This window comes from Piliocolobus tephrosceles, chromosome 13 (assembly GCF_002776525.5).
Source record: "Piliocolobus tephrosceles isolate RC106 chromosome 13, ASM277652v3, whole genome shotgun sequence".
NCBI lineage: Eukaryota > Metazoa > Chordata > Mammalia > Primates > Cercopithecidae > Piliocolobus > Piliocolobus tephrosceles.
This window is the reverse complement of record NC_045446.1, coordinates 240,719-252,765: the sequence shown is the minus strand read 5'-3', so window position 1 is coordinate 252,765 and position 12,047 is coordinate 240,719. Positions and strand designations below refer to the sequence as shown.

Here is a 12,047-nt window from a genome sequence, read left to right as displayed (position 1 = left end):
GGGCTGGTTTGGCCGCTGGCAGCGGCTCCCGGGCAGCAGCGCAGCCTCCAGCGCCAGCCTCGGGCGCAGAGCGGGACGCTGGGGTCCGCCCCCGCCCTGACTGGGGGGCGGGGCCGCACCTGCTGCCGCCGCCGGGGCTGCTGCCGCTGCGCACCTGGCTCAGGTGAGCTGCCCCCGCCCCCGCCCCGCGTGAGCCCCAGGTCCTGGCAGCAAGTGAGTGACGGTCGCGATCAGACCCGCGAAGGTGAGTGGAGGTCGCTGTCCTCCCAGAGCCGCTGCAGGCCTGGAATCGGGGGGGGGGGGGGCCCGGGGGCCGCTGGGCCCTGGGCGCGGTCTCTCAGGAAGTGGCTCGGGGCCCTGGAGGTTCCCGCGTCGCCCGGAAGCCCGAGCTCGCCCGCGTCCTGCCCTTTCCAGGCCTGGGGGAAGGGAGGAAAGTGGGCGAAGGGGGCGGGGGCCGACCTTTTCTCTGCCGGACGTGGTCATTGGCTTTTTGGTGACCCTCGGCGCAGAACAGAGCGTGGCGAGGAGCGCCGAGGCTCGCAGGGATCCCACCTCGGTCCCCCAAGCCTGGATCCCAGCTCGAGGCTTCCTGAGTCGCCGAGGGCGGACCAAGAGTCAGGCTGGGGCCCGAGCTCGCCGGGCGCCGGGTGGAGCTTCCGCCATCCGCGCGCCTCTGCCCGGGCCGAGCGCCCCGATCCGCACCCCCATGCCCGCCCCCCACGCGCTTCCCTGTCCTCCGCCCTCCGCACCTGGAGGGTACCCAGGGCGCATGTGGGCACGAGGTAGGGGACCGAAACGGAGCCCCTCGGCCTGTTGCCCACGTTCCTGCTTCAGGACCGGCGCGGGGGGCCCAGCGCGCGCGGGGAGCGGAGGGGCGGCGCGTCCGAGCTGAGCGGGAGTCGCCCGCAGGCTGCTGGGTGCTGAGCACCGAATCCACCGGGCAGGGGCGGCCGCGCACCGAGGGCGCTGGCTGGGTCTGAGGGCGGGAGGAGCTGGCGCTTTCTAAGGACCTCAGAGTGCCCAGCAGAGTGCGGTGGGCAGTGCGAGGCGACCGGGGCCAGGCTTGGACTGAGATTCTGGGCGCCTCGAAAGAGCTGTGCGGGCGAGGTTCGGAGACTTTGTGGGTTTTCATGCTCACCCTGGACGGTGGACTTGGGGGCTCGGGAGTGGAGGACTTTAGCAGAGAGAGGGAAGGAGGAGGTGCCAAATCACCTCAAGCCAACCCTGAGAGATGGTGACGCGGAGACCGGGTGCACAGAGCAGCCACCCAGCCTGGGCTTCAGAGTTGGCGGCTGACCCTGAGGCCTATGCTGGAGGCCCTGCTCCCACTTCCTGCGGGGGTGCCCTGGGCTCTGCTGTGCCTGCTTCCTGACCTGCAGTGTGGGGAGAATCTTCTTGAGGGGCTTCCAAGGGCCCACTTCAAGGAGGGGCTGGTACCAGGCTCTGTGGGGGAAGGGATGCTGTCCCGTCCAGCTCTTTACGATCCTGAGCCCAAGGCCCACCATCACCCAAGGCTGAGTGCCCTGACACAGGAGGGTCCTAGCAGGGCTGGGACTCAGTCAGGTAAGTAGGTGGAGAAAGCCTACTGCTGTGAGGCTGCTTAGCCAGGGCCAGGAGGCTGGAGGGCAGCCCCTTCATGATGAAGCCCTGCCCCCATGTGGCTGAGGGCAGGGCCAGGGGCCAAAGGAGACCCTTGTCTAATTCTGTGGGCAGTACGAGCCACTGGTCACTGGGTCCCGAGTCCCAGGTCAACCTGGGGGGTGTCAGTGTGGTGACAACAGGAGATGCCGTCTGCCCCTCACCTGCTTTGAGCCAGGATCCTCAGCCACCTGTGTTTGCTCCTTATCTGGGAAAGGGGGCGCTGCCCTCCCACCCCAGCCTGAAGGGAAGGTCCGCAAGATGCCATAGCCCCTTGCAACTGCTCACCCATGGGGGGGCCATGCCTGGAAGAGGGACCGGGAGAGGGCTGAAGAGCTCTGCCAAAGCCCCATTGTTGACTGGGAGTTTCTGAAGGCCCCTGTTCCCCGGGGTCAGAGGTCAGAGACACACCGGAGAGCAAACCGGCTGGCCCCTTGGCTCCTGAGTGTGAGTCCTAGTGGCGTCTGGGAGGCTTGCTGCATGGTCCCCAGTCCTCCTTGTGTGTGCGCAGAATGGCCCTGGCTGGGGTCTTCTGGCTGGAAGACCCCCCACCCATTACCCCTGGAACTTGCCCCTTTGGGCACCCCCCCACCCCACAACACATACACACACACCACACACACACACACACCCCCACACACACAACACACACACACCACACACAAACACACACAACACACAGACACACACACACACACAGCACAGAGGAAAGTGCCGTGCCTGGGTGGGTTGGGGCGGGCCCCAGAGGAAGGAGCCGCTTGACTCAGAGCTACAGGAAGAGCTGGGGCAGGCGGGGTGAGAACCACCAACTGCCCGTCCTCCCTCCCGCCTAGGGAAGGGGTGGGTGCCTGGGTGGGGTTTAGGTTTAGGAGAGGATGTGACTGCAAGGCCAGGAAGCTACAAGGAAAGTTCTGATTAAAATACACATAAACACAAGCCAGGTCCCCACCGTGCTTGGTGAGGCACCCAGAGCAGCCTTGGTGCTGTGGACACTCCCTGGGACCCAGTGGAGGGGAGAGTTTGCTCCCAAAGGCACATCAATGACCAACATTTGCCCCCCGGAGGAAAGAACAGGAACCAGGTGACTCTGTACCTTCCCTGCTGCTCTGAGTGAGCCTGTGTCGGGGCCTGGCTGAGAGGAGGCCCGCGGCGCACAGGACCCATGCATGCATGTGTGTGTGTGTGTGTGAGAGAGAGTGAGGGAGAGCAGGAGGCTGTGAGTGTGGCATCAGCGGCCAAGGGTGGGTGTGAGGTGCAGTGTGTATGCTGTGGGGTGCTTGTGGTCCTGGGCTCTGTGACAAGCATTGCAATGGGTGTTGTATGTACTCAGAAGGTGTGTGAGGGGTCTGCAGCCTAAGCTGTGTGCAGTGGTCATGGGAGGTGTGCGTGGTAGGAAGTGTGCTGTGTAGGAGGTGCAAGCGTGCACACGGGCTGAGACTGAAGCTCAGTGCAGGTGTGCTTGGGCAGAGGGCTGTGTGTATGTGACGTGTGCAGGGGAGGGGAGGCAGAGGAGAGGGTGCAGGGGAAGGTGGGGGGGGGAAGGGAAGGTGGGGGGGGGGGGGGGAGGGGGAGGGTGGGCAGGGGGGGGGGGGCAGGGAAAGGTGGGGAGGGGAGAAGGTGTAGGGGAAGGTCGGCAGAGGAGAGGGTGCAGGGGAGGGTAGGCAGAGGAGAGGATACAGGGAAAGGTGGGCAGGAGAGAAGGTGCAGGGGGGAGGCAGGCAGAGGAGAGGGTGCAGGGGAAGGTGGGCAGGGGAGAGGGTGCAGGGGAGGGCACCTACTTTCTTGCTGTGCTCATATCCTGGCAGTCTGCCCTTGACTCCCAGAAGGCTCTGAGGCTGCTTTTGGAGGGAGGATTTTGAGGCCTGAGCTTGGGGCAGTCATGGAGGCACTGCAGGAGATGCTGGGGGTTCTGCTGGGCTGGGGGTGTGTCCTCCTGCGCTTGCTGTGAGGAGTTGGTGGCCTGGGAAGTGTGTGTTTTAAGGACCCTCAGTGGGTGGTTCCCCTGGGTCAAAGACTTTCCTTGGACTGTCCTCCACCGCAAGGGCTTCTTCAGGGACCCCCTTGCCATCCCCCATGGGAGTGCACCCCACGCCGTATTGGTTCCGGAGGAAACTGCCAAACAGCCAAACCTGGGCCTCTGACGGTGCTTCACCCATGCAGAGGGAATAGGTGGCAGGCTAAGAGGACTGTCCCTGCTACCGCCTCTGGGGCCTTAGCAGGGGAGGAATCCTGAGGGAGCTGGGGTGCAGAACCTTAGGCTTGATCCCCACATCCCCACTTCCACTGTGTCCCTGCAGCAGGGAGAGGAGTAGACAGTCAGTGCCTGTTGGATAAGTCAGTGGTACCCAGTGAGGAGCGGCCCCCAGGGCCCTGGGCTGCCAAGGAAGAGGCTCTGGGCTTCTCCCTGCAGCTACCTCACTGAGGAGCTTTGGGAGACTTGAGGTATGTGTGGCTGCTGCTACGGGCTGGGAAAGAGCACAGGACCCGGGACCTATATCCCCACTGGTCCCCGTTCACCCTCCAGCCTCACAACTGCAGGCGAGGCTACGCTGAGGGTTCCCGAGGTGTTTCCAGAGGTGTTTCGAGGTCTCTGTGCTCATATGCACTTCTGACTGTATCCAGACGTGGGTCAGAGCTGGGCATCCCCCCCACCAGCTGTATACAGATGTGGGTCAGAGCTGCGCACTCACCCCCTGACTGCATTCAGACATGGCCAGAGCTGGGCACCCCCCTGGCTGTATCCAGACGTGGCCAGAACTGGGCACCCCCACCCGGCTGTATTCAGATGTGGGTCAGAGCTGGGTACCAACCCCCTGGCTGTATCCAGACATGGCCAGAGTTGGGCACCCACCCCTGGCTGTCTCCAGACATGGGTCAGAGCTGGGCACTCACCCCCTGGCTGCATCCAGACGTGGTCAGAGATGGGCCCCCCCCACCATGGTATAGGGCATATCACTTACACCCCTGCCCCAAGGCCAGGCTGTGTCTCTGGCACTGCAGCACCCCCTGCAGTGGCAGCTCCATTGAAGAGGACAGCCAGGAGTGAGGCCAACTGCCATCTCAGGAGACAGGGTCCCACCTGGTTTATGTCCACTGCACCCTGGGGTCGTCATGGTGGCCCCAGGGCTGGTGGAGGTGGTCCCAGACTTGATGGCTCCTCCCTGTGGCCCTGGGCTGCATGAGGTGGTGCCCATTCTGGCCACATGTAAGGGGCTCAAAGAGACACCCTGCTGGCTTCTGAGAACTCTGCCAGCATCCATGCGGCTGCTCAAGGTGGCATCTGGTCAGGGCCAGTGCTGTCTGTGGCCGGCAGTTACTGGTTAACTCATCCTGTTCCTGTTTGACTTGTTCCCTGGGGATGGCGGCAGCCTCTGACCCGTCCAGGTGCCCTGTCCAGCTGACTGCAAGGACAGAGAGGAGTCCTGCCCAGCTCTTGGATCAGTCTGCTCAGCCGAGGATCCCAGTGGAGCCAGGGGTGACCCTGGAGCCCAGCCTGCCCCGAGGAGGCCCTGGCTCAGAGCCATGCCAGGTAGGCAGGTCAGAGAGGGATGGGCTTGAGTTCCCACTCCCACCGCCTGCCCCTCAGGCTAGCTTCACGTCGTGCATTCTTCTCTTATCCCACGTGCTCTGCCTGGCCGCATGCCAGGGTACAAAGGCCCCTGCTCACCCCTCCCCCTGGGCCCTTGGCCCTGCAACCAGGGCGAGTGGTGAGGATGAGCCCTGTACCCTCTCTTGCCTCAGACCAGGCTTATGAGGTCAGTAAAGCCCAGGAATACTAGGAGTGGGCACTGCTGGGGCCCACAGCCGGGGTGTGGCAGATGTGAGCTGGTAGGAGACCATACCCTACTGAAAAGATGGCAGTCTCACTTCCCGCTAGGGCTCATCACCCTGATGTAAAGATGAACAAGTTCAGGCCTCAGGTGGTGGGGAGGGCTTGCCTGTGGCCAGGAGCAGAGGGCGCCAAGACCCCTGAGGCAAGAATGAGGCCAGCTGCTCCAGGCTCCCAGCTCTGCCCATCCAGGTGGAAGGTGCTGGCACACTGGGCATCTGGGTGCCCAAACCCACTGGGCCTACACTCTCTGCAGATCCCCCAGCAGAGGCAGGCCAGGCTGAGGGGTACGGTGCCCGGCCCCTCCTCTGAGACAGGCATTACGGTGTCACCAGAGGGGGGCAACAGGTGCATCTGGGAAATGGGGGGCTAGACTCACGTCCTTGGTGGACAAGCAGCCAGAGGGGGCTTGAGTGTGGGCCTGGGGCAGCTCATCTGTGACTGGCCACTGCTCTCTGCTCCCTCAGCACGGGGTGGGTGAAACACACAAAGCCTGGCCACCACTGGGGGAAGACGTGCCAAGTGCTAAGCCTGTCCCCATGGGACTCATGGGCAGACATGATGTGACTGCCAAGCCACACAGAGGCCTTATTTCTTCCTGAACCACGGACCACTGTGGAGGTGGCAGGGCCAGGCACCCTAGCACAGCTGACCCACTGTGTCCTCTCTCTTCAGGTGTCTGTGATAGGGCCCCTGACTTCCTCTCCCCGTCTGAAGACCAGGTGCTGAGGCCTGCCTTGGGCAGCTCAGTGGCTCTGAACTGCACGGCTTGGGTAGTCTCTGGGCCCCACTGCTCCCTGCCTTCAGTCCAGTGGCTGAAAGATGGGCTTTCATTGGGAAATGGGGACCACTACAGCCTCCACGAGTACTCCTGGTAAGAGGCCCAGGTATCCAGGGTCAGAGTGACCTCTCAGACACTCCAAGGGCAGTGGTCCCCCTGACCTATGCCTGGGTCTGTAACCACCTGGCCAGACATGACATGAGCAGAGTGCTTCTGTGGACCCAGACAGAGGGTCAGTGATGTCAGGGACAGACCCTTGGGTCCGCATGGCCCCTGTAGACACACACCTTGTAACTGCCCAGTGCTATGGGTGTCAGCAAAGTCTAGGGCCTGAACGAATGCCGACCATCTGGCCAAGCCTGTGATCAGAGGACCTCCAGGCCCTAGACCCAGGACTGAGATGGCTGTTCTGAAACAAATCTGCACCCCCTCCAGGTTCAGGTCACTTCTCTTGGCTTAAGGCCCAAGAACCACCCAGGAGGCCCAATTCTGCAGCCTCCCTGGGCGAACCCAGACAGGTGAGGTTCTGGGGTGTCCACTGGTATCCACGGCCGACCCTGACCCTGCCTTGGTATCCCCAGGGTCAAGGCCAACTTGTCAGAGGTGCTTGTGTCCAGCGTCCTGGGGGTCAACGTGACCAGCGCTGAGGTCTATGGGGCTTTCACCTGCTCTATCCAGAACGTCAGCTCCTCCTCTGTCACTCTTCAGAGAGCTGGTGATGGTGGTTCCCCAGGTGAAGGGTAGGAGGGGACCTAGACCTAGTGAGGCCCAGGGACCTCGAGGCTTAGGGGGCTGCTGGAGGGGCAGTGGCTCAGGCAGCCCATCTGCAGGCCCTACAAGCCACGTGACTGCGGTGCTGGCCTCCCTCCTGGTCCTGCTGGCCCTGCTGCTGGCTGCCCTGCTCTACATCAAGTGCCGTCTCAACGTGCTGCTCTGGTACCAGGACGCGTATGGGGAGGTGGAGATGAACGGTGCGTGGGGCCCGCGTGGACGCGAGGAGGGGTCGCCACCGTCTCCCTGAGATTGCGCTGCTGATGTCGGCTTTGGAGGCGTGGGGGAGGGGAGGAGTTAGCCCCAGGGGGCTCTGTGCGGCCCGGCTGGGGTTAAAGTCCGGGGCGGGTCTGCCTCTGTGTACGCGGGAGATGGTTAGGGTTTTGGGGACCCCGAGGGCTGGAGTAACGCCTCAGGAGCCACCGGGATGACTGGCCGCCATCCGCAGACGGGAAGCTCTACGACGCCTACGTCTCCTACAGCGACTGCCCAGAGGACCGCAAGTTCGTGAACTTCATCCTGAAGCCGCAGCTGGAGCGGCGTCGGGGCTACAAGCTCTTCCTGGACGACCGCGACCTCCTGCCGCACGCTGGTATCCCGGGCCCCGCCCACCCGGAGGGCCCGCCCCACTGGGCCCTACCCCAGAGGTCCCGCCCCCACAATCGGGCCCCGCCCCCAGAGGCCCCGCCCCACTCCCCATCCCACCCGAAGCCCCGCCCCCACCACCGAGCTCTGCCCCATTCCCCATCCCATCCGGAGCCCCGCCCCCACTGTCGAGCTCCGCCCCATTCCCCGCCCACCCTGAGCCCCGCCTCCACCACCGAGCTCCGCCCCACCGATCGGGGCCCCGCGCCGCCGACGCCCGCCCTCCCGCAGAGCCCTCCGCCGACCTCCTGGTGAACCTGAGCCGCTGCCGCCGCCTCATCGTGGTGCTTTCGGACGCCTTCCTGAGCCGGGCCTGGTGCAGCCACAGCTTCCGGTGGGTCCCGCGCGGGGTTGGGTGGGACCCAGCTTAGCACCCACCCCCCTGACGGTCCCGCCCCGCAGGGAGGGCCTGTGCCGGCTGCTGGAGCTCACCCGCAGACCCATCTTCATCACCTTCGAGGGCCAGAGGCGCGACCCCGCGCACCCGGCGCTCCGCCTGCTGCGCCAACACCGCCACCTGGTGACCTTGCTGCTCTGGAGGCCCGGCTCCGTGGTGCGGCGCAGGCGTGGGAGGGGCCGGGGCGAGCGGCGGTTTAGAGATGGGCGGGGACCCCTCCGTGGGGAGCTCTGCGGCACCACGCTTTCTGAATGGGCCCTGGAGGGAGGTTCCGCTGCCTGGGACCCCGATGCGGGGAGCGGCCCTTGAGGGCCCCGGAGCCACGGAATAGCTGTTGCAGGACGTGGAACCCACGGGCAGCCGCAGGTGTGCTCTTGGGGGCCAGAACGCCAGGGGCTTCCGTGGTGTTCACACCTGCAAACCGCCCCAACCTGGCCCCCAGACTCCTTCCTCCGAGTTTTGGAAAGAACTACAGCTGGCGCTGCCGCGTAAGGTGCATTACAGGCCCGTGGAAGGAGACCCTCAGACGCAGCTCCAGGACGACAAGGACCCCATGCTGATTCTTCGAGGCCGAGTCCCGGAGGGCCGGGCCCTGGACTCAGAGGTGGACCCGGACCCTGAGGGAGACCTAGGTATGCCCGCCCAGCCCCACTCTCCGACTGGAGCAGCTCAGCACAGGGCGGAGTGGGGAGAGGCACAGGGCAGAGGGCCTGGAGGGGGCCCCAGGTGTAGAGGACTCTTCCTGGCACCGAGGGCCCCTGCACAGCCTCTCTGCCCGGGAGGTGCCTGGCCCTCGGTCTGCCTGGGAACTTCCTGGGCCTCACAGGCCATCACAGCAGGGGGTGAGCAGGGGCAGCCCCTGGCAGTGGGTCTGGGCCAAGGCTGTGGGTGGCCACCTCAGGCGTATCGGGTCTCCCCATCCCAGGTGTCCGGGGGCCTGTCTTTGGAGAGCCATCAGGGCCACCGCACACGAGTGGGGTCTCGCTGGGAGAGGGCCGGAGCAGTGAAGTGGACGTCTCGGACCTTGGCTCGCGAAACTACAGTGCCCGCACAGACTTCTACTGCCTGGTGTCCAAGGATGATATGTAGCTCCCACCCCAGAGTGCAGGATCATAGGGACAGCAGGGGCCAGGGCTGGGGGATCTCTCCTCTGCTCAGCAGGACCACAACCCCTGCCAGCAGCCCTGGGACCCTGGGGAAAAGGCTGTGGCCTCAGGGGTGCCTGCCAGTGCCAGAAAATAAAGTCCTTTTGGATTCTGCCTGGGCCTCAGTCTCCTCCCATGCGGCAGAAGGTTTCAGTTCGGCTTCCCACTGTGGCTCTCTCAGCCCTCCACCCCTCCCTCTCTCATCCCCACCCCACAAATCACCAAATCTGCCCTCTCTCCATCCTCCTTCCTAAGCCAGCTCAGGCATGTCCCGTGCTTACAGTAGCCTCCTTGGGCCTCCCTGCCTGGTGACGTGACTGTTCCTAGACCCTTCCCATGCAGGCAGATTCTGGATGGAGCAGGTCCCTTAGAGACCTCAAGTTCTGAGCTTCACAGAAGATTTCTGTTTTAAGACTATCCACAGTAACTTCACAAATAAATGGCCTGGCACTGGGTGAGATGGATGGAGGTGTCCGAGAGCCTACTCACCCCCAAACCTCAGGCAGCCAATGTGAGAGCCCCTGGTCCAGGCAACAACAGGCCCAAGGTGGGCGGAGAGGGAGTTGGGTTCTTTTGCCGCAAGAGTATAGCCCACGCAGCAGCCCCCCTCTTCCCACTCCGGTCACCCTCTGCTCTTGAGGCCCCCAGCTCTGCTCCATCTGTGTCTGTGGTGCACCTGCCGTCCACCCTGTCCCCTCTCAGCCCTGAGGTGTCAGCTGTCCCTCTGCTGGGCTCTCCGTGTCCTGCATCCTCTGACCTTGGGAGGCTTGTGTGTGAGCCTAGGGGGTGGGTGTCCTCAGGGGCAGGGGGGTGCCTGGGGACACCTCAAGTCCCAAGATCATGCTGCCAGCCACAGGGTCGAGCCAGCCATGGAAGGACACAGTGACTGTTCATGGCCATCTTTATTCCCAGTGCTGGCTATCCCAAGTTACTGCCAGGCTACAGCCAGCCCCACCTCTGCCAATGTGACTGGATCACCACCCCATATCCCAGAGCAGCCTCGAGCCCTGCCCCACCCCCTGCCCTGCGGAAGCCAAGTCCCCAGCTATAAGCCCCTGCCCCTCCTGGTGGCCCAGGACTCTCAAAGGTGCACACAGGGGTCCTAGCAAGGGGCCCCGCGGTCATCAGCCTTCTCCTCCAGGCTGGGCTGCCCAGCAGCCCGGAGCTGAGTCTGTCCCTCGGACGCTGGGCCACGTCACCTTCTCCTCCAGGAGGCTTCACCTATGGGCCCAGGAAGTCTTCCTTCCGATAGCCCTTCTACAGTGGAGAGAGGCTCAAGGTCAGGGTGCATGTCTGCCCGTGCAACCCTCTGCCCTCTGTCCCTCCTGCAGTGTGCGGGGTATGGCCCAGACCCTTCCTCTCTGGGTCTCTGGTCTCCATTCTCCCACTGGCCTCTTCACTGCTCCACGTGGGTTTCCCTGACCCTCCCCCAGCATCCCATGCCCTGCACCCGGGTCCCTGCTTGCTCTGGGCTCGGGAAACGTACTGCCCGGAAGTCACGGTGGAGCTTGTTGTACTGCCACAGGTTGGCCAGGAGGCTGGACGCTGCCCGGGAGGACTTCTCACTGTCGGGGCTGAGGGTGGAGGGGAGTCAGGAGGGGACACACAGCCAGAAAACAGGGTGGGCTGGGAGGACCCCTGGCCAGGCTGCTGAATGCCTGGGTCGACCCCTACCTGTCCCGCTTCTTCTTGATGAAGATGAGCTTTCGGAGCCCGTCAAAGTACAGCAGGTCTCGGGCGGCAATGGGGCTGGCCACCACCAGGTTGTTGAGCACAGCTATGATGTTGACCAGCACCTCGGCTGGGGGTGATTTCTCACCCACGCTGCCCGGCAGCTTCTCGATCAGGTGGCTCACCACCTTTGTGGCTGCGGGAGGCTGGGGGTCAGTCTACACCCCAACTCCCGGCCACCTGGGCACCTGGGGTCCCCTGCCTCCCCCAGGGAGCTGGACTGACTCCAGTGGCCTGAAGCCCACATGTAAAGACAGAATTGATGTGTGGACCCAGCAGGGCTGGGACGAGGGTCTGCCCAACTCACACATCTCGTCCTTGTTTCTAGCATTCCGAGACAGGTTTCGGATGAGGCCGGTCAGTGAGCGCAGCTGGTGGTGGTCTGCGGTTCGGATGCGGTCTAGCAGGGGGTTCAGGATACGCTCCTGCTCTAGGGCCAGGCGGCTCAGCACCCCTGCCCACTGTGGGGAGGGGGGGTGTGAGCCATGACCGGAGGCCTCAGACCCTCACCTGGGGGGTTCCTGCGACAATGGGGTCGCTGCATCCTCCTGCCACCCTCAGGGGGGGCCTCTGCTTCTGCCTTTGCCCCCCAGCCGGGGACATCATCCGCAGCCTGGATCAGGTGCCTCCCTTCAAACCCAGGGCAGAACTTCCAGTCCTCCCAGGGCCCAAGGCCTGCCCCACTGGGACACTGACCTCGGAGGCTCCACCGGCCCGGGCGTCCCCTGCCTCCTCCCCTCCCCCTCCCTCCTCTGCCCTCCCCCCCACAGCATGAACCCCTGGGAGCCCCTCGGGTCTGGGTTGGGTGCCCCACCCTGCGGTCGCCTGCCGTGATGTTCTGCAGCGCCCCAGCGGCGGCCTCTGTCGTGTGCCGGTTGAGCTCGCAGCGCTGCAGCAGCCGGTTGTACAGCCCCACGATCTGGGGGCTCCACAGCCACTCGAGGCCTTTGGGGTCCTTGGACACCTCCGCGAAGGTGAGCGCGTCGGCGGCGAGGGGCAGCTGCGCCGGGCGGGGAGGAGTCAGCGGGGGCGGGGTCAGCGGGGGCCGGGGTCAGCTGGGGCGGGGTGGGCCGGGCCGGGGGCCCTGGGAGGACGGGTCAGCGGGGACCG

General features: G+C 64.5%; 2 protein-coding genes across 11 annotated transcripts in view; one reads left to right on the top strand and one right to left on the bottom strand.

The window, feature by feature from the left end:
* Positions 1–55: 55 nt before the first annotated feature.
* Positions 56–9,320, top strand: SIGIRR (single Ig and TIR domain containing). Of its 9 annotated transcripts, none has more exons than XM_023183420.2 (10): positions 81–244; positions 5,007–5,167; positions 6,143–6,341; positions 6,830–6,963; positions 7,079–7,219; positions 7,468–7,611; positions 7,896–7,998; positions 8,067–8,217; positions 8,504–8,693; positions 8,987–9,320. In XM_023183420.2, exons 2-10 carry the CDS (start codon positions 5,161–5,163, stop codon positions 9,148–9,150), a joined length of 1,233 nt encoding a protein of 410 aa, XP_023039188.1. In that variant the 5' UTR covers positions 81–244; positions 5,007–5,160; the 3' UTR covers positions 9,151–9,320. The 9 variants fall into 9 exon arrangements, with proteins under 9 accessions (XP_023039181.1, XP_023039188.1, XP_023039183.1 ...); XM_023183419.2 differs by lacking the exon at positions 81–244 and adding an exon at positions 1,593–2,719; XM_023183418.2 differs by lacking the exon at positions 81–244 and adding an exon at positions 1,593–2,719 and having other exon boundaries at positions 6,830–6,981.
* A 769-nt stretch (positions 9,321–10,089) lies between these two features.
* PKP3 (plakophilin 3) overlaps positions 10,090–12,047 on the bottom strand; it is a 14,970-nt gene continuing 13,012 nt past the window's right edge. For both annotated transcript variants that reach the window (XM_026447315.2, XM_031933877.1), the window contains 5 exons: positions 11,752–11,937; positions 11,245–11,398; positions 10,881–11,073; positions 10,693–10,780; positions 10,090–10,463 (listed from right to left, as the gene is read on the bottom strand). In XM_026447315.2, the coding sequence (XP_026303100.1) occupies positions 10,428–10,463; positions 10,693–10,780; positions 10,881–11,073; positions 11,245–11,398; positions 11,752–11,937 (657 nt within the window). In that variant the 3' untranslated portion in view covers positions 10,090–10,427. The remainder of the gene's footprint in view (positions 10,464–10,692; positions 10,781–10,880; positions 11,074–11,244; positions 11,399–11,751; positions 11,938–12,047) is intronic.